The following is a 24,483-nucleotide window of genomic DNA, read 5'->3' on the forward strand; positions in this document are numbered from 1 at the left end:
TTATACATATTTAATGCTTTGCTTTGTCGTCAACTCCCTGACTGCTGCTGTCCTTTCCCTCCTTTGGATTTTGCTCATTGTGTTCCCTTTTAAGACCTCCAGTGAGGCATATACGGGATTTCAATGTAATATTAGATAGGTTAGGGTTAGGGTTAACCCTAACGCAATCTTTAAAAATGGGTTGGTTGGTTGGTTTGTTTGTTTGTTTGCAGTCATTTACCTCTGTGTGGAAAAGCAGTCCAAAAATTGGACGGATCATTTCCATTTGGAAGCAGCATTGAAATTTGGAAATTCTTCATTTTTCTTACTTTTGTATGGTGAAGGGAACATTCTTGACTTTTAATGATTCATTTGTAGAAGTCGAATGCGCTCTGTTCGGTATCAAATGTTCACAAGCCTGCTCCGCACACTGGCTTCCATAAAATTGCCGTTGACTCGGTTACTAAGTGATTGCCGATGTAGTTTTGCAATTTGCGCTCCCTAAAAAAATTGGAGACGTGAGTGTTTTTGTTTCCTGTTTAATGATGCCACCGAGCGAGCGAGCAAACTGACTGATCTTTTTAATTGCATCCCTTTGGACTGCTAGCTTCTTCCGCGCTTCCTTCAGTATGTGACATAATCCTGTTCTGCCTTTCACATGCAGCCATCATTAAGCAAGTGATGCTTTGTGGTCATCTCCTCCCTCCAATTTGGCCTCCAGACTGCATCTATTATTCAGCACTGGCTTTCAATCTTGTACGAGCGCTAGCATCTATCACTTTCAGGTCCTGTATCAGTGTTCACAGTGAATCATTCTTTAGCTCATGTATTTATTTATTTATGTCTGGTGCCAATCTTTTGGTTCAGTGAGGTGTAATGGCTTGGGCGGCAGATGGATGAGGAACATGTCTGGCTTCAAGTCTAAAAATAAAAAGGCCAGCCAGCCAGCCAGTGAGCCTTTGTTGTACATCTATGAAGTGTCAGCCTCAATGGAAGTCAAATGAATAGTAAAGCAGCAGACCGTAATCTGACTTGTGCCCCAAAAGGCAGAAACAAATCAACCTTGACTTTGATTTGCCCTTCCAACAAACCAACACAATTTACTGACTGTCGACTCTTTGTGTCACTTGTGAAAGGCAAGGACTTTGAATCCTCCTCAAGAAATAATCGGAACTTTCTCCAGGAGCCCCATCGGCTTTTAGCTCATCTTACCCTTTTTTCTTTGATTTGGGAGTCTCATTTTTAGCCAATACCTTCCTGGAAATAAACGATAGGATTAAGGATGAAGTTGTTGTTTTTTTTTACATATCTATATATCCATGCACACATTGCATGTTTTTCCCACACTTTTTTTCCACCACATGACAAATGGTTTTGTTGTCACTTTGGTTGGGCCCATGCTGACCCAACTACATTATAGGCTCCTCGGATAAATGACTAAGTTGTGGCTAACTTGATCAAATACAGGCAGGTCATCTGTCTTTCTCCAACTCACACAACTGTCTCACGTACACACACTTGGATGACAAACACTTTCACCTTAAATTGCTTTCATTGAAAGTGCATACATTGGACCTGAATGTTTTCAATTTTAAAAAAACAACAAAACATTTTTGGGGACTTTTCCTTGAGGACAAAGGTGTATGCTTTGAATTGCGTGGGCTGGTCTAATTCTGTTCTATTCCTTGACCGATGTTTTTTTCCATACGTGGTTTGAACGAGCGTCCATGTTGGTGATCCTGCTCAACTGCGTAACTTTGGGCATGTTTCATCCCTGTGAGGACATCGACTGCAACTCTGACAGATGTCAAGTCCTGCAGGTAAGACACATTTTTGCCTTTATATACGTATATATTATTGTCATTTTTTTTAAAAACTTGCCAGCTGATTCCAATCATTATTTTTCATAGCACAAGAGAAGTGCATTCATCACTGTTTTGATTTATTTACTGGGGGGAAAAATGCTGGAAAGCTTTTTTTTTCTTTCTTTTAAATGTGGTCGGTCAAATTGCACTGTATCTCTGGCCCCATTTGCATAGCGCAGATGGAAATAAACAAAAGCGTTGTGTGGAGGTGTTTCCATTAAGTCCTGTCATGCATAGCCATTGCTAATGGAGGTGTTGTTTTCCTTTTGCACATTTATTTTATTCATTGGATGAAAGAGTCAAACAGTGCTGCATGCACGCTGTGGAATAGATCAGCTTGTTATCTGGCGCTGTTCATCTTGTGCAGTGAGCTGATAATGCGTTTGCAAAGTGCTTTCAAATAGATTATTTTGTTTTTGTTGGTTGACTCAGCGGGATTGAGCCCCTTTATCACACATTGAGGTCCTTTTAATAAAGTGAAATGATTTGGCAGAAAAACATATCAGGTGAATCAGATGAAAACAATCATCTTATCTTAAAATGACATCAATTATAGGATGACCATGTGAAAACGGAGCCATCCTTTCAATTGAATGGCAGACTTATATCTCATCGGTAATGTGACCAATGTTCCCTTTTTACGCTATTTGAATTCAAATAAGTTGCCCAGTTAAGGTGTTTATCATTGCCTACAGATGTATTCATTATTGAATAAATGTTCATAAAAACAAACTTGTAAACAAGTCTCCCAGAGACATGAGATATTTCCAGCTAGGAATGATCCTGCGCTGAACTCATGAAGGTTTTTTTCAGGGGCTGGGAATGACCATGAAGTAAGCCGAAAAGAGCTGAAATTCCAAGACGGAGCATTATTTCAGGAAGTAAATTCCTGTTTATTCCCCACAGAGAGGTGGCTAGTTGGGGTCACATGGAGCCAACAGTAGCTGCTTTGCTTTTTCCTCTCCCGCTGTAGGCCTTTTTTTTTTTTTTTGCCTTTATGTGCACTTTCTTCATCGTGCATATCTGACCTCTACATGACCTGGAAAACACCCAATGTGTTCATGTACAGAAGCACACCATAGGAGTTTTAGATGTACTCCCCAAAGCTGTGGCAGTCCTGCACAGTATCTAATAGCCTCTTTTAAACACACAAGCACGTGCACACACTCGCAATGCACTGTGCATTAAGCGCTCTCAGCATTAGCGACTCAGCACACTTTCAACTTAAAGGCTGCATTCAAGAGGTGACAAGAGGGCGCGTAATGCTGCCGCTGCTTTGACGCATCGATAACACGCAGCGCAGCGCAGCTCAGCTCAAGCTCAGCTCAGCTCAGCGCAGTGCAGCGCAGCTTGCTGCTGCAAGCTGCCTGGTGAACATGTGTGTTTACACTTGCTCTCAGGCAATCCACACACACACGTGGGGTTAGTGTGTGTGGAGTCATCTCTGTTGGGGGTAAAAGGTTCACATGCGCATGTTTAGGCCAGTGTGAATTGGCGTTTGCGCTTGGCTGGTAATCAGCGGGACATACGTAGCATAGCATGCCTTTCATCCAGAGTCAGTGAGGACAAGCAATTTTGCAAATGGATGGAATGGAACAATCATTTGATTTGCCTCAAATTATGCTTTGAGTATTTGATTGGATTTATGAATGGAAAACACAAAGCGACTGAACCATATACTACATATATTGCCTTTATTAATGTTTTTTTTTGCAGATATACTTTGTTTCAAAATGGCAAACAATGACGTAGTCCCTGTGACCCTCAAGTGAATAAGCAATATAGAAAATGGACAGTTTTTATTTCGGAATCCTGGGTGGAAACTCACCTTTGTAGGTAATGACAATGATATATTTGGCAAGAAAGCGGATGGAGGTGATGGAGACGTCAAATTGTAAAAGTCAACCAAGACAGCTTTCTGGATGGATTGTGTTGTACATGCCAGCAGAGTCTTTTTGAACCAATGCCAAAGTGCACTGAATCCCTCCCTTCTGGTAGTCAACCCAACACCTTTGGAGGACACTTGTCACTTCACTTAATAGTTTGTCTCACAGCCAAAGTTCGGGCTATTAAGCTTTCACACTTGTTATTAACGGCAAGTGTCTGGTGAGATTTTACAGGGTTGCTGTACTCTACAGGAAGTGAGGGAGGGAGGGAGGAATGGAGGGAGGGGCGTTCCATATTTGCCAGCGCTGGCTGGCAAAGCATTGTTTGGAACCAATATAGAACCATGATGCCCACTCAGACAAAATAAAGCCCTTTTGATTGAGTGATCATCCATCCAATTTTCGAGACTCATTCTGGTTGAGGGTAACTAACTATCCCAGGTTACTTATCTGCGGTCACAATTCACCTACACTATACAATGTACATAGAGTTTCCCCATAGCTGATTCAAATGGCAAAGCGCTGCATTCTACTTAGCGGCCAACGTCCAAGCGACAGGAGCTTTGCTTTGTTCTAAACTTAACACATTTGATATATTTATACCATCCTCTGTTCATGTTTGGGGTGAGGTGACTCATCTATCAGTGGGCGGGCGTCCTGCGCCTTGAACTGCTTCCAGAATCGTTCTCAACTCTGTTGTTTGGTTTTTTTTTTTCATTGTCATTTTCATTCCATTTATTTATGGCTACCCAGTTCAACTTCATCAAATACTGACTTGAATTTTTTTCTGCAGGATTTTGATGACTTTATCTTTGCATTCTTTGCCATTGAGATGGTCATTAAGATGGTGGCTCTTGGGATTTTTGGCAAGAAATGTTACCTTGGAGATACCTGGAACCGCTTGGACTTCTTCATAGTCATAGCAGGGTAAGTCACGTCACACAATAAAAATAAACAAACACATTGTTTATAATAATCTATCAATGACTTAAGAGAGCATTTAATCAACTTACTAGTTGATTTCATTTGCATTTAAATTGCAAATATATTCCAATTTGCCTAGGGGAACATCATGCAAGCACCAAAACTCAAGTTACTAATTACTGTTGAGGATCAAATACTTTAAGCCATTTAAAACAATGAAAACTGGATGGATTTTTTTTTTTAATTTGCATATTGATATTGATTTGTCTTCAGCTAAATGAAAATGAGTTTATAAACATCATTGAATTTTTTTTATTGAATTGTTATTTTTTTGATCATATTTGCGCCCCCCGTTATCGATTTGCTCGAGACTTCACGGCTCTTTTGAATTCGTGCAAGAGATTCCGAGAAGCCGACAATGTATTATAGATAGAAGATCATGTAGCGGAAAGAGGTTTCTGCGTGTGTTCTTTAACATGAGACTGTGCCATCAAACATCCTCATACTCCCTGCTGTGCTTGATTCTGTAGGAACTGTGGGAAAATGTCACATGCAATTTCTGAAAAGGTTAGCAAGAAATGGAGTGTTTATCAGGGCTTGACAGTAAACATGTCACAGGAAATGAGCAGAATTCCCATTTCGGAGTCTAGCCTTTGCCTAGAGTGATTGGATTGTTTGTAGAATACTATGTAAGCCTTTTGCCGGGGATACTTATGCACATTTTCAAAGCTTGATTTGCAAGGTGTTGAGCTGCTTGATGGAAAAAAAAGTTGCATCACACATGAACGGATGCTACGTTTCCTCGTTAATAGTGTGTTTGCATGTCGATACATTGATTGACGCTGGGGAGGACCCAATGGATGTCTGCAATAAGCCAATCTTGAGTCCAGCGTATCAATCAACTTTGTGACTTTGCTCGACTGGCGCTTTGATGGGGACCTGGGGTACAAAGGGCAATCGATTGGCAGAGAAAGGAATAGACGCTGAAGCATCAGCTCCATTTTCCTCCTTCAATATTTAATCTGGTCTGATGTGCGAGAAGAGAGACACCATTGCAGCCCAAAATAGTCACCCGGGCTGTCTGTTGGTTTTGTTGTCGTCCCCTATAGCCATGAATCTTTCATAAAAGCACACAGATATCCTCGAAACTTTCCGTTTAGTGAACGGAACAAAACAATTCTCAAGTTCTGATGAAGTTTGTCGTGTCGCTAGTCGGAGACTTCTTGCTCGCTAACCAGCTAGCACCACACAGATGAACAATGATGGCCGGCCGGCCAGCCAGCCAGCCACCCCCTTCCTTCCTTCCTTCCTTCCTTCCTTCCTTCCTTCCTTCCTTCCTTCCTTCCTTCCTTCCTTCCTTCCATCACTATGTGGGCTGGCTGCGTCAGGACAGCGCTGGCCGCTTGCTGTATTTTTTTTGCCGGCCGGGTTCTCCTCCATGAGCCAGATTGTCTTCCAAGTACAAGGGGGTCATCGGATTGGCTGGAGATTAGTATTCGCCAGTATATTAGTTTAGTGTTTAGGTTTGAAAAGGAGAGTCAGTGGATCACTGTGATGGCGGATAGATCATACAGGCAGATAAGCATTGGAGTGGCTTACTCGTGGAAAGTGTTGCTGATGAGAGCGAGAGAGAGAGAGAGAGAGAGAGAGAGAGGCTTTCCATCCCATTCAGCATGAAAACACTCCATCTGTCTTTTCCCCGTGGTCCTCCGTTCCTCCACTTGTGCTGACTAGACTCACTAATTTGGCATTATCATGCTATGTAACCATCTCGAAAGCGTTCCCATGTGTTTAATGCAGTCATGTACACTCTGCACCTAACAGCTACAATTGTATTGCTACGATTCTTTTCGATATAATTTGATGCATATGCTGCAGAGTAGGCAGTTGGGTGCCAGCCATCCAGAGTAGACTTTGCAGCTGGATTGCATCGGATTTTATTGATTGATTTCATTTTGAATGTATTTGATCTCACTTTTATTTTTGCGTTTGACTTTTTGGCAGACTCCAAATACCCTTTGATACTGCAGCAAGCAAAGACAAATTAGGTGCGGCTAGCGAGAATATGCTAACCGACAAAGGCACGGTCAGATGCGAAAGAAGCCAATGCTAAACACGAAAAGAAATCGTCACTTATTACATCATGTCTTCAAATAAATATTGCGTGATCTGAGCGAGCGTGCGGCTCGGCTACACTAGCCTCCAAAAACATGTGTTCATTTGTAGCAGTCACACGGAAAGATTAGCTATTCAATAGATTTCACGTGTTAGGACACAAAAGGAAGACTAAAAGAGATGACAAATATGGTGGATTGGAACCTTTTTAGTTTACTTTGTCAATTAAGATATGGCGCTTATTTGTATTTTCAAGCACATATGATGAGGGTGCTATCATAGCCATTTGATTTTTTTCCAACAGCCGCTATCATTAAAAGGCCATTCTTAGGTAGCGTGCAAGTGTTGCGTTTGTCGTGTTGTCCCTCTCCTCTCTCGTAACTCGTTCCTGCTGCACTTGACAAAGCACATCAGTCTTCTTTCAAGTCCAAATAGAACAAGTCATGATCGACAAGATAAAAAGAAGCAGACATCTTGGGGGACAAGTGAGGAGAAGTGTGAACTGTTTCTCATTTGCATTTTGCCTAATTTCGACTATCTGTGGGGTCATTTCCAGTAAGTGTGTCCCGTGTGGCTCTTTTTTTGGTTTGTTTTTTTCTGTCGCAAATATATCATGCACCACATGTTGCCATGTGTTCACTCTCTGCAGCCTCAGGCCTCGAAGTACCGGAAGAGTGGTGCTCTTCATTTTTATAGCTGATATCACCTCATATTTCCATCCATAGTCTTTAAAAAAAGTAAACATGCCAAACAATGGCGTCTGCCATCAGTGACAATTTCAGCTTCATTTCAGTGCGTGCGTGCGTGCGTGCGTGCGTGTGTGTGTGTGTGTGTGTACGCGTGCGTGTGCGCGTGCGTGCGTACGTGTGCGCGTGTGTGCGCGCGCGCGCCAGTAACTCTCATTGCATGATTTATTTGCATCTCATGATATTGTCCCTGGTTTGTCCTTTCTCCACATTAAGATATGTGCATAAGTATCCAATTAGTGTGAATGACAAGATGCAGAACCTATCCTTTTATCCTCAACATCAACTGTGTGCGTGCGTGCGTGCGTGCGTGTGTGGGGTGGAATTGCTTCTTTGGATGAAGTTGTGAATTCTCTGCACGCTTTCTATCAGGCTTGCCAGCAGTCATTGCACAGCCCAATCTCAACGCGCTCAACATGATTGGTGCCTAACTTTCCATCATTTGTTTAGCACACAACTTGGCGTTTTTTGTTGCGCACACCAAACATCATCTGGCTGTCATTACTGGGGTAGCCAGTGTCCTTACTGTTGAAGTCATCCATCATCCAATTCTAACGTTTGTTCAGTTAACTAATGTTTATGTGTGACTAATTATAGAATCGTCAAATATATTGCTCTCAATTTGTTGCTACATTAAATTTTGTGGTGTTTTTTTTTTTTTTCTTCAATGGATGTTTTGAATCAAGAGAAACTTGCAAACCCAATTCCTAAACGGATACTTTGCTTGTGTTTTCCAGTGACTGATAACCGCCCTATATCAAAGTATCAGTTGATACCATTGTCGTCCGCCTTGTCGTCGTCCTAACTGGAAATTATAAATGAAAACAATGGAATAGAAGATGAGCATTCATTTCTTGCAATTTCCAGGAAATCTGCTATTTGGGGGGAAATGTTATGTAGTAGGGGTGTAACGATTCATCGATACACATCGATTAATCGATATAATGCTCTACGATTTGTTGGCATCGATGCTAAACGTAAACATCGATCTATATCGCCCGTTTTTGACCTCTGACATTAGACGCGACTTTATTTTGAAATCCAGTTCATTGTTGCTTGCTTCCTCTTTCCGGGAGCAGTGCGCGGCGTGTTGTGTTGTGAGCAGAGCAGAGCAGGCACGTGAAAGAAAGGGGAGCCGACAACTACGCGGCTCCTGGGCGGGCTGGTGCTATGGCTAGTGTCTGTCCAAGAAGTTAGTGTATAGTTCTCTGGTATTGCAAGAGAATGGTTTTTTTTTGCATTTGGATTAGAACATATGGTCAAGGTGTAATGTTTACCACATTCATTATAAAGAACTTATTTTAGTTTTGTAATTAAATAGTTCAGTAATGCACTTTAAAGTTAATGGTATTACAAAAAAAGAAAGAATATTCATTTTTCTTTACTTACTTATATGAGAAAAAATATAGGAATTTGATCAAGTTCAGTGTTAAAATAAGCACTTTGTATACTACAATACTCTTGTAATTTCCTAAATAAAGAGTTTGCAGTACCTTGTTGATTTTGCGTATCAATTGTTATAAATCAGGATATTGTTCTCTATCGATCGTAGAGCACTATATCGTGATGTATCGTGAATGAATCACAGCAGGCTTTAAGATATCGGCAAATATCGTATCGTGACAAAACCCGCGATTTACACCCCTATTATGTAGGTATCAGAAGTACCTGTGGCATCGGTACTTTGTACATATCGCTATCAATGGCTACCGGTATCGATCGGTCTGAAAAAAGTGTGGTGTGGAACATTCCTAAATCACACATTTGAACTTTCACCTTCGTTGAATTTGACGTATACTTCAATATGAAAAGAGTAATTGTTTGTACAGGTGAGCAAAAGTGTGTGGCAAATCCTATTGTTGATGACTATAATAACAAGAATAATATGACTCACGATAATAATAATGATGAAAATAAATTGTTGAAGTGACAAAGCAAAGACAATGACATTGACATGCTTTCAACTGGTGCGGTTGTCGACAGACAGACTTGGAGTGTGTGCGAGGAGGGAATTCCTTGGCCCGCATTTGCCTTCAAGCCGCCGCCGCCGCCGCACATGTGCTCCGCATATGTGCTCCGCATATGCTCCAAAGTGCGAGGAGAGACAATGCCATCAAGACACAGAAAGCAAAAAAACCATTCCTCTGCCCTCTTCGGCTCTGTCCTTCTAACCTCCAATCACCTCCTCTGAGCTGCTGCGAATAGCGTCTCCAATGTCGGAGGGAGCCAGACTCCTCTCAGGTTGCTCTTTTGTCTGCTGCCGACGCCACGTTTCTCCACGAACCATCCCTCCCTCGGCTTCTGAAGGTTGATTGTGCAAGTGTGCGTGGGAATACATGCGTGTTTATCATTGCGTGTGTGCTGCGGCGTTCCATATACAAGCGCAAACACATGCGGTGCGCTCGCTCGCTCGCTCGCTCGGTCGGTCGCACTCCATTGAGCAGATTGTTTGCCAGAACACATGCGTTGCATTTGTCTCCAAATGCAAGAATGTCGATACGATTTGGCTCATTAGAGCATGAATGACTACGAGCCGAGCCCAGAGAGTATTTGTCATCTCTTTTATTCTTCCTTTTGTGTGACAGAATGTTGGAGTATTCCCTCAACCTGCAGAACGTCAGTTTTTCAGCGGTGAGGACGGTCCGAGTGTTGAGGCCGTTGAGGGCCATCAATCGAGTGCCAAGTAAGTCGCGCTCTAGACAAAGACATCGATAAGATGACATTAATGCTGGCGATGAGCCTTTCGCCCCACACATAGACACAAACAGACGAAATGATTGCACTTGTGCTAAAAATGCCTAAGCCAGCCACTGTAAACAATTTAGTAGCATCCAAACGAACGAGCATTTACACATTGTTGAAATAAGTCATCGAAATGTTGTCGCTAGCCAAAGATTCACCTATTTCATTTGACTTGGACCCTTTTCACATGAATGTTTGTTGCTATTTTGCAGCGCACTTTTCTCCCTTTTAATACCCGGCCGGGCCGGGCACTTAAGATGCTGAATGAATTCGTTTACGCGTATGCGAGCCATGATTTATTGCTCTGATACTGTCAGCTTTTTTTTTTTTTTTTTAATAATGCACTTGTCTGCCCTATGAAAACCACTCAAAAGGAGAACGTAAGACTTTGCTCTTTTTGGAGTTCAAGTGTGTTTTTATTGTAGCAGCCCGTCACACTTTTAAATAGTCCAATCAAATCGAAAGGAAGTACTCTACACACTCAGCGAATGCTAAAAACAAAAATCGACCTACAATACAAAATGAAATCTTGAAAGATAGATTGCAAAGCAACATTATTAAGCACTTTGATCATGACATTTGAATTGATGAGGAAATCAACACGACTTGAGCAGGACTGATTTCTGATGCCCATGGAAGAGGTCATTACATTCCATTACATTACATGACGCCTTTGTGTGATACGAATAGACTTGTCTCACTGTTGAGTCACAACGTTTGCCCAAATCCTCATTCATCACAAACATGTCGTATATACGTATTTTCCCCAAATGGGCATTCTAACATTTGACAAGAATGGCTCGCTTCATGCAAAAGCCATTCTATAAGATTTGAGTCCGCCCCAAATGTTGTTCCATACCTGCTGCTATGGAGCCAGTTCCGTTCGATTTGGATCAAATGAGAAGAGACGCAGGTGTATCCTGGCACCGGACTGGGAGAGGCCATTTGCGTTAGCATACAAAGATGACAAGGCTGACGGGAGCTAAACCTGATCAGGAGAGTCCACGAAGCAAAGCTCATTTTCTTGCAAACAGATGCTTCCCTGATCACATCCAAGCATTTGCCTGCCTGCCTGGCTGCCTGGCTGCCTGGCTGCCAGCCAGGTTGCCACGTTTCAAGGCAGTGGCCACCCACAGCGAGGCACACAGGTGGAAGAGTGATTGAATGGGAAATGTCCAAGCTCGCTAATCTGGTTCAGGTCCACTCTGAATATTTCCTTTTTCTTTTACAGAGGGGATGAGCGTACAATCGACATTCATTTTCAGGCTCATTTCACGATGATGCTCTGCTCTGGCCACACCCACTCCAAAAGATCCTGGTTTGAAATCAGTCCAAACCGCAATCACTGTGATGAAAATACAATTTTACAAAAGCACTTAGCTGCTCTGCCATTTTATAAGCATGGTCAAGATCAATATAAATTGATTTGGGCCTACCACATAACCAACGAGAGGGTCACTGAGTGCCCCTTTGCCTTGAAAAAAAGGCCATTTTCAAACAAAATACCATTACTTGGACTTACAATAGTTTTTTTTTTTTTTATCATTCAAATGTCCTGTAATAATAAATGTGTGTAAAATAGTGTCATGTAGCAGCTTCATATTCAAAATCCGCTTGATCTAATAATTCACTCGGTAAAAATTGCGATCAAATGGTGCGTTGTTGGTAGAGCAACTGCTTCTTGTATTGTTCGGTTCTCCTGCTTTGTGCGCATCTTTTATTGAAAGCAAAATTCAGAAAGGATTTCCATGTACTGTATGGCCAGTCAGAATACACAACTAAAAGCTTTCGATTGTTGCTGAAAGCCCATAGCAGATGTTCTCTTTTCGTAAGGGAGGGCTGGAGAAAGCACATGAATGAACTCGATATGGCAATTCCCTTGGAAAGTGCATGGGAATGCCAAAAATAGAATAGAATAGATCTTTATTGTCATTGTCACACATGTACAACAAAATGCTTTTGCAGACAATGACAGCTAACTGCAGAGTATCAGCGGGTGAGAGAAGTCAGCCATGAGGAATTTTCTTTTTGACTTGTGTGGGTGTGTCTGGGTGTGGGTGTGTGTGGGTGTGTGTGGGTGTGTGTGTGTGGGTGCGGGTGTGTGTGCGTGTGTGTGTGTGTGTGTGTGTGTGTGGGCTGCAAGGGAAGAGTGTGAGCACGCTGTAGCGGGAGGCACATCCATTTATGTTCCATTTATTATGAATGTTCTTATCTTTTTGTTGTCTTTGGAGAACGATGATTATACTTAAATGATTATACTTCAATTCATAAGAACGCTAAGTAAATTGACGCATCTGGTTCGAATATCGCATGAAGTGTCGAGTTGGAATGTTAAGTCTGTGAATTGTGTTGACGGGGTTTGACTTGTACTAAATAGTAGGCTACGTGCAGGATAGCAGATGAAAGGAAGAGCTCACCTTCCCTTTGTCTCCTTTCAGGTATGCGCATCCTGGTCACCCTGCTGCTCGACACTCTGCCCATGCTGGGCAACGTGCTGTTGCTCTGCTTCTTTGTCTTTTTCATATTTGGCATCGTGGGAGTTCAGCTGTGGGCCGGCCTGCTCAGAAATCGTTGCTTTGTTGAGGACAACTTCTCTTTGTGAGTCCTTGAATCCAAATTCAATTGCATGTTCACTCTTGGGATTCTTTTCTGGAACTACCTATCTCCCGTTCAGAGCCCTTTGTCTTGTTTGTATGTATGTGTGGAGACCACTCGATGAACGAACGACTTCCCTCCGGCGTTACTTTGAAGTGACATTTGCCATTGCTTTTTGCTGGTTCCCATCTGATCCTATGCCATAGTTTGAAGTGCCGCGATGAGGATTTGCAACTAACGGATGTCTCCTCGTTTGTCCCTAGCCCTCTGTCTGCGGAGCTGGAGAAATACTACCACACTGAAAATGACGACGAGAACCCTTTCATTTGCTCTCAGCCCAGAGAGAACGGCATGAGGGAGTGTAGCTCCGTGCCCAAGCTCTACGACGAGGCGGGTCTGCTGCAATGCAACCTGGACATGTACTCGTACAACAGCACCGATAACACCACCTGTGTCAACTGGAACCAGTATTACAGCAACTGCTCGGCCGGTCTGGTTAACCCCTTCAAGGGGGCCATCAATTTTGATAACATCTGCTACGCCTGGATTGCCATTTTCCAGGTAAGGAGCCACACCTGCATTTTAGACAGGCATCCACGGAACGGCTCTAATGATGCAAGCAAGGCGGCCGGCCGCAAAAAGGAAGGCCCGTTGTCTCGGAGCAGCCGGCATCTCGGGGCGATACGGCTCGACGCCGTTAGCCGGCCGGATTTACAATCGGCAGCCTGGATTTTCCGCGCCGTTTCTTAGCTATCTCCACGTCATCTGTAAAGCTTTTGTTTGTGTCGCGTCAGAGGACAAAAAGCAGATTGTCCCGCTGTGTGTGGTGCAAGCACCCAAAAGAAGCGGCATGTTCTTCCTTAGGTGATCACTCTGGAAGGCTGGGTGGATATCATGTATTTCGTGATGGATGCGCATTCCTTCTACAACTTCATCTACTTCATCTTACTAATTATCGTACGTACTACCTGCGGCGGCGAATTTCAGGTGAATTGCGCGGGCTAGCGATTTGACACGGCAACTCTTCTCTCGCTCTCTCTCTCGCTCTCTCGCTCTCTCTCGCTCTCTCTCGCTCTCTCTCTCTCTCTCTGTCCTCAGATTGGCTCGTTCTTCATGATTAACCTCTGCCTGGTCGTCATTGCCACTCAGTTCTCCGAAACCAAGCAGAGAGAGAGTCAGCTGATGAAGGAGCAGAGAGTTCGCTTCATGTCCAATGCCAGCACCTTAGCTTCCCTTTCCGAACCGGGCTCTTGCTACGACGAGCTGCTCAAGTATCTGGTCCACGTGATCCGTAAGGGAGCCAAACAGGTGGCCCGCATCTGCAGGTTCTTAGCACGTCGTGCGGGACTCAACATTGCCGCCTCGCCGCCTCCGGTGGAACCCGAACAAAGGCAAAGCCAGAGGAGAAGGAGGAGGAAGTCCTCCAGACAGGGCTCCTTTTCCGTTTATCACATGGCCCACCCGCACCCCCACTATCATTATCATTTTGGGAACGGCAGTGTGAGAGCAGGAGGGAACATCAGATGTCTGGAAGGTCAGGATGCCGATCCATCTTCTCAGAATAACAACAGCGTAGGAGCAAATACGACCTTAGCCCCGCCCCCTCGTTCGGTCATTACCGCCACTTCGGACAGCGATCTGGCAGGATTTGCCATCGGCCTACTCCACCGAGAAACTCCCTCGACCGCAAACCTCTGGCAAACCCCGAGCCAATCGTCCTTCACCTCAACGTCTCGGGCGATGAAGAGGAACTCTGTGCCCTTCGCTGCTCCCGGCCTCAAGAATTACCCGACTCTCCAGGCCCGAGCTTTCGCCGAGTCCAGACGAGGAAGCGTGGCGACCGGTACGCTGATGAACGTCAGTCTCAACATTCCGCCGGTGCCGTACGGGAGAAGGCGGCAGAGCTTGGCGGACCCCTCAGGTAGAACTTGGATCATTTTCTGCAGCACACCTGTCCATCCCTCATTTGATATCGGTTGCGTGCTTTCCTGCTAAAAGCAGGCCCAGATCGTTTTTGTCAGATGAAGCAAAACAAATGACACGCATCCACTCAAAACCGGGCGGGCGGGCTGTTAGGGTGGTGCTCACTCTAACTTATTTTGCAAGAACCACACGGGAGACAAGTAAGTCTTTTTAGACACCTGCAGGTGGAGAGTCCATTCGTCGCTGTGCATACAGCGATGATCGAATGACGTCTGACGTCTGACCTCTTGCAGGAGCATTTTTATTGAGAGAAACAGAGTGGGGATGAGAGTGGGGGTGAGAGTGCAGGTTGGGGTTGAAGCCCCTGGCCTGCTGATCAAAGCATAGCAGGGGGTCTTTTACGACGTTGTGTAAACAAGGCAACTTTGATTGCTTCCTCTGCAGCTAGTCAATCAGTTCAAAAGATCTTAGCACTTCGGTCTACTACTTTTGTTAAGACAGGACAAGCCAGGTAAATTATTACAGGTTACATTCCAACATAATCATACGATGAAGATAATCTGTAAACCGTAACGCAGGCAGGCAGGCAGGCAGGCAGGCAGGCAGCCAGCCAGCCAGCCAGCTAGCCAGCTAGGCAGGCAGGCAGGCAGGCAGGCAGGCGGTGCGCTCAGCAAAAGTCAGGCCAAATCTGCTCAGGTTATACAAATGCTGGCTGCAGCCCGGTCGGTCTGCGGGGGGGGACCGAGCTCACGCATCGGCCGTCACGCTCCTTCTGACTCGCACGCGAGCGTCCCAAATTGTTGCTCTTCACAGTGCCGCCCTTTATTTGTTTTTATGAAACGCGCCACGCTTGCTATTTATCACGGTGACAGTCATTTGTCTCTCTCGCTCAGCTGCAGGCCAGCCGTCCTCCTGCCAGCTGTCTGCTCGTGACCTCAGCGCCACGAGCAGCGTCACGGACGTGGCGGGCTTGACGCTGGACCCCGAAAGTTGCCCTTACTGCGCAAAGGCTCTCGCCAACGAGTCGGAGGGCGGCACGGAGACGCCGGGAGATTCCGACAGCGACGGGGTCTACGACTTTAACAGGCGGGACAGTCGGCGGCGGCGGCGGCGGGCCAAGCAAAAGCCCTTCAGGCTGGGCAAAACGGCCGCTAAGGTGGTGCGCTTCTGGAGGCTGGTGTGCGATACCTTCAGGAAAATCGTGGATAGCAAATATTTTGGACGTGGGATCATGATCGCCATCTTGATCAACACTCTCAGCATGGGAATCGAGTATCACGAGCAGGTGAGTCGTGATTGATGAATAGGAGTTAAAGATGAGCTGACGGTACACAGCTCATCTCTGTGTGATTGTGTAAGCTCCCACCAGCCCAACTGGAATTCCTGACGTCTCTCTCCGGACTTGTTTATTTACACCAGCGTAATTGCAGCCATGTGAGAGAAAATGCGGGACGACGAGAGTGTATGATGACGACATGAGAGAGAGAGAGAGAGAAGGGCGGATTGAACTTAGTCAAGGCCAAAAAATGACATATCGTAATGCTTGCAATTCTGTACCACTTACAAACATATTGTACATGCTAAAAGGTCAAGGGTGTATCCGCTTACTATTAGCGTGAGCTTGTAATGTGTTCCGATCTTGATGAAGATGTTACTTTGGCTGTCTGACCCAGTGCATCCACCATAGCCTTCTCAGCTCCACCTCCAGTTTTCCGCCTTATTTTTCGACTTTCTTCTGCCCGCCCTTGCTCCCCACACCTCTGTGTCTTGTTCGCTGCTTCTTTTTTGTCGGTTCCTCCTTTATCCTATTATTGCCGCTTATTATTATTCCACGTGCTTCTCACTCGCTCCTTTGTCAATTTTTGCTCGATTTGGATCTGGATGGGCGGCTGTCTAATTTGGAACTGACAGATTGATGCTTGTGCATTACCCTTGTGAGTTATGTACAGCAACAAGGTGATGCCTGAAATATAAAGTAGCCTCCTGTTTAGATGGCTCGCAACAGCTAAAGACATCTCGTGTCCTTCGTGTTACCGAAGCAGGCCGTCCTGAACTTTCCCTGTCGATGACATGTAACAGAGACCCCCCCCTCCCCCCTTGTCTGCTTCCTTTCTGATAAACACAAACACTCAGCTGCTCGAGAGGCAGCACACGCATCCACTATGGTATGAGGCTAGCAAAGTAAGGCGAGTGCATAGAATGGAAGATGAAGAGTGTTGGGGCTTGGCTGGCTGGATAAAAAGATGATTAAATAGAGTGTTGGATAGGGACGACAGAGTCGGAGGTGAAGGGATAGACGGGAGGGAGATTACGGCAAGAAGAGTGGAAGCAGACGGACGGCTCGGACGTGTCGGGTGATGCTGTTTGGGTTATCTCCATCCCCTTTGAGAACATTTCCATTTACGGTGGAGATGGTTGCGTCTGCCATCACGCAACGTAAGCACACTCTAATTGAACACAAGCGCATTGTAACCATTTGCTTATCTGATGGCTCGCCACAATGTCTGAAGAATGAGACATTTCTCCAGACGGCTTTGGGTGTGATGCACTCGCTCCTAATCTGGCTGTGAAATGACTGGGGTGAGCAAAAGATGCCTTGACTTATTTCCTGATTCACTGAGATGCCAAATCACAGTCTGCATTTACCTGCCAAGTCATGTTTGAACGGCATGTTGGCTCGAGCAAATGAAGCCCAATCAACAAATAATGAGTCTCTCCCTCTTTATTCCACGCTTGGAATTCCTTCCGACACAGCGAGCCTCGATTGAAGCGACAACACACTCGGCGGCCGGCGATCGCAGTGCTGCGTCGTCATTAGCGGTCGGAGGCATTCCATTTGGATTATATCGCATCCGATTAGGTGGCATTACACTCGCGCTAAGCAGGTGACGCATCAAACGCACTTCACCTCCAAACGTCGCTGGGAGCCTCATTACACAGGAAACGGACAGCGAAGGAGGCAATCTCTCGGAGTTGCCGTGATTGAATTAAGAAATCCATTCGTTTAAACATTTTGAATGACATTTGTAGATTGCATTTCAAAAAAGGATTTCAATTTGAAACACGCCACCGTGGTAACATGTCCGAGAAAGCATTTGACTGTCTGAAGGAATCATGTTTGAGGAATGACGACTATACAAGACAAAACAACTGCAGAGCAGAAACAAAATCAAATAATGATCAATCTCATGGCCAGATTGCGGCCATCCAAGTCTCAGCTCATAAAAATTGTATTTCTTGTTTTGGCTTAGCAAGCACATCTATAAAAGAGGTGTGTGTTGTGTGTGTGTATTCTGTGTGTTTGGGGGCGGCTTTGAAAATGCATACTTGCGATATAAGAGCATGTTTTAGTTCAGAACGTTGATAGAAAACAATGCAGTTGTTTACCCTTTGAAGTAGTCTTGGTTTGAAGTATTTATGGCCACTGCTATCGGGTGGGTGGATGGATGGATGGATGGATGGATGGATGGATGGATGGATGGATGGATGGATGGATGGACGGGATGGCGGACGGGCGGACGGGCGGACGGGCGGACGGGCGGACGCACGGACGCACGGACGCACGGACGGACGGACGGATGGATGGATGGATGGAACAAAGCAGATGGATGCATGGACGGATGGAACAAAGCAGATGGATGAATCCGATCCATGTGCTGCTGCCTGGGTGACAGACAATGAGAAAGAGGTTCGATGAAACAGATACTGTTTGATTTGCAGCAAATGGGCTGCAAGCTACACACTGTGGATTATGTAGGCACATTATTCCTTTTCAAGTGGAGCCAGGAATTGAAACAAATGCTACATTTTGACTCCACTACTTCAATTGGTGACATAATCAATCTTTGTCACAACATCTATTCTTTTTCCCTTGAAATGATTTTGTCATTTCAGGTTTGCATCATTTCCAAACTGTAGAATGTGTCTATGTCTAATCTATTCTGTTCATTTTTCGACTCTAAATTGGCAGGCAACAGCTGAGGAAGTCAGCATTTCAGTTTCCGCTCATTTCTTTTGCGGTATAAAACAAAAGCGAGTTGAGACGTTTAATTGCGCTACATTTATCATACCATCAGAGCAGAGCGAGGCAGGAACGTTTAACAGTTTGCCAGAAAAAAAAAACCCAAACATAAAACACCAGGCTTCAACATGGTCAAATTTCTTGGTCTTGACCTTTTGAGACGACCTCAATTTTTCTGCTGTATAAAGAAAGAATTGTTTTTTTTTTTAAATGAAAACGTACAAATAATAACAATAATAATAAATAAATAGAAAGAATAAAACAAATCCATTTGTTTACGTGTCATTGTAAATAGCAGAAGCACACTCCCATCATTTCTTTCCATGACCTGAAACCAATGATGGTTGACTTCAAACAAATGAGTGAGGTTGTTTCTGAAGGACTCACTAGTGTATGATGGTGCAATATCGGGCCTTGGTATTGCTGGTCCATTTTCCCTCCCCCGGGCGCCGGCCGGGCCTTGGTATTGTTGCATTCAAGTCTTAAGGGAGTTATGACTTAATACGATGCAATGTCTTGTCCAGACTTGCTCGCTAAAGTTTGATGCAGCTCATTGAATTTCAACCAAACGCCATTCATGTGCAACTCATTTTCGATCCTTCTTCAAACAATTTCAGTCAAGCTCAGAGTGGTTTGTTCATGCTGACAATATGTATGGAAACCACTTTTCTTTTCTGCTAGTTTTGAAAAATGATGCTTACACATTCGTAGTGTCCAGCCATTAGTCGCAGCCCACGTGAAATGACATTACCTTCGGGTTCAACTTGGGGAAATGTAGGAATAGTTGACACCATAATGGTCCATTCCAGCAACATACTGTCGCTCAAGCCACCCACCTCCCATTCTTTTTGGACGTGTCTGTGTAAGGCATCCGTCCAAAGAAGCCCATGTTTGAATTGCGTCAAGTGTTTATTGGATGGAGATGAAAGGCCTCACGGCGCTTGTCTGGGGCGTCGCATCAAAAAGCGTTTGGCTCTTTTCTCCACTCGCTGCCATAATAGCCCAAACCGGCGATGGAGCTCTGATTTACATACTCTGTCGTGTTTGGATGTGCCTGGCTCGCCTTTTATTGCTTGGCTGGCTGGCTGGCTGGCTGGCTGGCTGGCTGGCTGCTTTTTCTGTCCGCTTGTTCTCTTATTTGTCCGATTCTCAATATCACAGAAAACACAGACAGATGCGTGCCAGTTGTTTGATCTTGGTGCGAGCGACAGTTCTCCGATGAGCTCCGAGCAGACATTTTGCTACACGTCCGTTGGGCCGTGAAACAAAAGCCGAGCGAGCGTGTGCGTCGTATGCATTTGCGTCTGTGACCGAGCAAATTTGGGAGATTCTCTTGTTGCATAAATGGATTGCTTTAGGCTGGTGGATTTCATGCTTCTGTAATCAATACACACTTGCATATTCCGGAATGATGACTCGGCATTGGGGTTGGAAGGAGGACGATCAAAATTTGCCACAATTTTAGTTTAATCGAACCTCCTTGCATTTTCAACCCCCCCCCCAAAAAAAACAACAGCAACAACAACACTTTGATTCGTTTTCAATTTCTTTCTTTTTCCCCTCCAGCCTGACGAACTGACCAATGCCTTGGAGATCAGTAATATTGTGTTCACCAGTCTCTTCTCCCTGGAGATGCTGTTAAAGGTTTTAGTCTACGGACCTTTCGGATATATTAAGAACCCTTACAACATCTTTGACGGCATCATTGTAGTCATCAGGTGAAATGCATTTTACAGTCAACCAAGTTGGGTTGTGGCTTGAGTCTAATGTCTATTGCTTGCTGTGTCGTGTCATCCAATAGTGTGTGGGAAATTGTGGGTCAGCAAGGGGGAGGTTTGTCCGTGCTGAGGACCTTCCGGCTCATGAGGGTGCTGAAATTGGTCCGATTCATGCCGGCCCTTCAGAGGCAACTGGTGGTGCTGATGAAGACCATGGATAATGTGGCCACCTTCTGCATGTTGCTCATGCTCTTTATCTTCATCTTCAGGTAAGCAGAGTGTGTGAATGCGGGATCATTTTTTCAGATAGAAATGTCTTGACCAAAAAGTGATTTGTTCAAAGTTATATTATGAAAAAAAAAAGAAAAAAAAAACCTTCCACGTCGTTTTTCCTGAAAGGTTCGGTCATATGATAAATGACTTTGACTGGATTTTTTCCCACTGCACTGACAATAATGGGCCATCCACCGTGGCGCTCTCCATGGTGCTGAAGCGATCTGCACCTCATGAAACACTGACAACCAGATGACTCTCAGCTCATCAGTGTCAACGTCATTATTTTTCAGTCAGAGCGTACTAAAGAATTCAAAGCATTGTGTTCCCAGTGTTGATATTCATCTTGAGTGACTGGAGTTGATTGGGTGTGGTGTTAACTTTCACTTTATTCTTTCATTGTTGCCATTCATTCCTCCCTGGACTCAGTATTCTGGGGATGCATCTGTTTGGTTGTAAATTTGGTTCCGAACGGGACGGAGACACCCTGCCGGACAGAAAAAACTTTGACTCTCTTCTCTGGGCCATTGTGACTGTTTTCCAAGTAAGTATTCCAAATGCAGGTCTTACCGAGACCATCTGTAGCGTTATAAATCAAATGTACGCTTTCCTCCTCTGCCTAACACACTGACCGGGTCGATTCATCTTTTTTTTTCTCCCCCGACCGACTGCTTTCCATTTGCTAGTCTGTTACTACATGGATCAAGTAGGCTTCCTTCTTGTGCCCTGTCTTTTGGAACATGTTCATCACAACCCTCTTCTTATCATCGATGCATTACCCTGTCACTATGATGACGTTCATCTACATCAGTGGTTCCCAAACTTTTGCAGGCTGGCGCCCCCTTTGGCTCCCCAGTGAATTCCTAGCGCCCCCCCCCCCCCCCCAAGGCATTTATATAAATAAATAATACATTTATATAAATAAATAATGCATTTATATAAATAAATAAATAATACATTTATAATATCATTACCATTACGTTGAATACGGCTATCTGGATTCTTGTGGGCTAATTCAGGTTGGGGGAACTGCAGCTCAACCTCCACAGCCAGGATAGCAGAGGGCTCCTCCGGCAGCCCTTCGCTCTGACTTGGACATCCACTTTTGATTTTCATATTATGTATTATTTGTGCCCTCTCTGCATCCATTACAACCTGGTGATCCTGAAAGGGGGATCCTTCCATCTGTGGTCCCTTCTCAAGGTTTCTCATTTTCCCCGGGCAGGGGTTTTGAGTTTTTCCTTGCCCTTTTGGGAGCTTAAGATCAGGGGATGCTTTGAGAATAATTGTCAATTTTTGTCTATGTGAAGCCCTTTGAGACTGCTTGTGATTTAGGGCTATACAAATCAACTTGACTTGACTTGACTTGACTTGAATTAGTGGGAGCACTGAGTTTGTTTCTCAGAAACGAGCCGGTCCCATCTAGACGTAATCGGAGACAATGACACCCGAAGTGATTTAAGGTTTGTCTTTTATTGCAGGATGCTTGGTCTCCATGTGTTGAAGCAGTTTTGAATGCTTCACTGCCTGGTTAGTTAGCCTGTCGCCACATATTAGCTTTGCGGTCTCGACTGGGGAAACATGTCACGTGACCGGGACGAGTGTCTTGACCTGAATTAATTGATCGTCGATAAAAAAAAAAATTCTGTGCGGCTTGGCGGCCCGGTACCGGTCCGCGGCCCGGTGGTTGGGGACCACTGCCCTAACCAGCTCAACACAACACAACACGGCGCGTTCTGGCGAGTCCCCAATTTCATGTTGACTTGAACTCAAGATGATGTTGACCGCCAGAATGCGGTTTTTATTATAAGATAAAATTCAGAACATTACAAGCTTGAAATTACAAACCTGAGCTTTTGCTTTTGTAGTCTATGCTGTCGGATCTGACTGGGCCAGAGCGGCGTGTTGTGTACAAATCGACTGCCGCCCCCCTACCGCCCCCCTACCGCCCCTTTCTTCCTCACCGCCCCCCCAGATCTTTCCACCGCCCCCAGGGGGGCGGTACCGCCCACTTTGGGAACCACTGATCTACATGATCATATGTATGTTAGGTATCATGGCGTCTACAGAGCCTGATGTTTCAAAAAATGGATCGGATGTAGATATAGTTCTAAAAATGGTCAGTGTGGAGGAGGCAAACCATGTACACAATACAGGAATTGTAGTCGTTGCAAGTTTTGCATCTTGCACATTTGATGCATTGTACAACTTGACTCCTCCCTTCCTTGTAGATTTTAACCCAAGAAGACTGGAACAAGGTGTTATATAACGGCATGGCATCCACAACCCCGGTAGCAGCTCTCTACTTTATTGCCCTTATGACTTTTGGAAACTACGTTCTGTTCAACCTGCTGGTGGCCATCTTGGTCGAAGGCTTCCAAACGGAGGTAAAGTTGGGCTTGTTCTTTTTTCTCTTCTATAGTGAATGCAAAGTGATGACAAATATCTTACCCCCAGGAAGATGACGACGTCTAATATTCTGATGATACGATGTGATTATTTATTGATTCTTTGTGTCATTCTCTTGCACATGTTTATGCCCAAGGGCATGTCATCAAGTTGAATTATCGTTGCACTCTCCACAGTGACTGGATCAAATACGGCACCGGCTTTTTCTTCCTCAGGTCAACAGTAGACCTCTATAGACCTTGTCGTTGACTCCAATCCATTCTTTTCATGTCACAGGACTGTAAAAGTCCATGAGCTATTCTTGGCTATACTTCACATCGCTCTTGGAAAGTTTATTTTTGAATTGCCAAACTTCCCTCTTGTCGCTGTCGCTAGGTAACTCATTGCTGAACGATGCGAGACAACAGAAATACACAGCTCTGCATCGAAGACTCAAAAATCATACATATGAATTGCTATGAAGATATTCTCATCATTTATTTGTTTGTTTTTCGTGGCGCATGAATTCAATTCTCTGGTAGCCAGGCTCTCTCTCATGCAAGTGTCCAGTATGTGCTCCTGAGAGTGCAAATATGATGATGGGGTATTGTGGGACATGTGCAAGCAATCCCGCATAAGATGATGCATGGGTGCTAAAGGCGTGCAAGTGTTTTCAACGATGCGATGCTATGCTATGCTATGCCATGCCATGCCATGCCATGCCATGCCATGCCATGCCATGCGAAAGGTACACAACTACTCTACTTCTTTTCATCTTCTGGCTCCTTTTGAACAAATGGAACACAGACCATGGCTGTCCACTTCACCGTTACCCTCTGACCTTCTTGCTTCCCTGTTATGGAGGCTGCTAATGGACGAGCGCGGCTGGCTCATTTTTTCGGACGGGAAATTGGCCGCGACGTGTTTTTTGGCATGGTGACCTCAGAATGAGGTTGAATGAATCCGAATGACTGTCTGCTCGTGTCTACTGCCTCTCACTTGTGTGTGCTTTTTTTAATGCGTGCTTCCCTCCCTCCCTCCCTCCCTCACCTGTTTTGCTGCGCCAATCACTTCCACTGTAGGAAGTGAGCAAGCGGGAGGACTTGCATGCCCAACTGAGTCTAATTCAGCTGCCTGTAGATGCGAGGGTATGTACGGTAAAGCACGGCAGCTCCCTTACCTTTCTCTACTAACAGCCCCTCCCCCCCATCTTTCCCTCTGCCTCCCCATTTATCTCTTCCCTCCACTACTCTATAATAATCATTTTCAATCAGAAGAAAATGAGAGCAAAGCACACATCCAGTTCTG

At 44.8% G+C, this 24,483-nt stretch overlaps 1 protein-coding gene across 14 annotated transcripts in view; it reads left to right on the forward strand.

Annotated features, from left to right (window-relative positions):
• The window catches only part of cacna1g (calcium channel, voltage-dependent, T type, alpha 1G subunit), a 76,520-nt gene that overhangs the window by 25,995 nt on the left and 26,042 nt on the right, over positions 1-24,483 (forward strand). For 11 of the 14 annotated variants that reach the window (XM_037277296.1, XM_037277300.1, XM_037277295.1 and 8 more), the window contains exons 3-15: positions 1,688-1,799; positions 4,524-4,657; positions 10,101-10,198; positions 12,696-12,855; positions 13,116-13,413; positions 13,717-13,809; positions 13,951-14,773; positions 15,669-16,060; positions 20,363-20,514; positions 20,598-20,783; positions 21,217-21,331; positions 23,019-23,174; positions 24,258-24,323. In XM_037277296.1, coding sequence (XP_037133191.1) covers positions 1,688-1,799; positions 4,524-4,657; positions 10,101-10,198; positions 12,696-12,855; positions 13,116-13,413; positions 13,717-13,809; positions 13,951-14,773; positions 15,669-16,060; positions 20,363-20,514; positions 20,598-20,783; positions 21,217-21,331; positions 23,019-23,174; positions 24,258-24,323 — 2,785 coding nt within the window. The remainder of the gene's footprint in view (positions 1-1,687; positions 1,800-4,523; positions 4,658-10,100; positions 10,199-12,695; positions 12,856-13,115; positions 13,414-13,716; positions 13,810-13,950; positions 14,774-15,668; positions 16,061-20,362; positions 20,515-20,597; positions 20,784-21,216; positions 21,332-23,018; positions 23,175-24,257; positions 24,324-24,483) is intronic. The other 3 variants (XM_037277303.1, XM_037277308.1, XM_037277309.1) reach the window with 1 other exon arrangement.

The sequence above is a fragment of the Syngnathus acus genome, chromosome 19, assembly GCF_901709675.1.
Source record: "Syngnathus acus chromosome 19, fSynAcu1.2, whole genome shotgun sequence".
Classification (NCBI taxonomy): domain Eukaryota; kingdom Metazoa; phylum Chordata; class Actinopteri; order Syngnathiformes; family Syngnathidae; genus Syngnathus; species Syngnathus acus.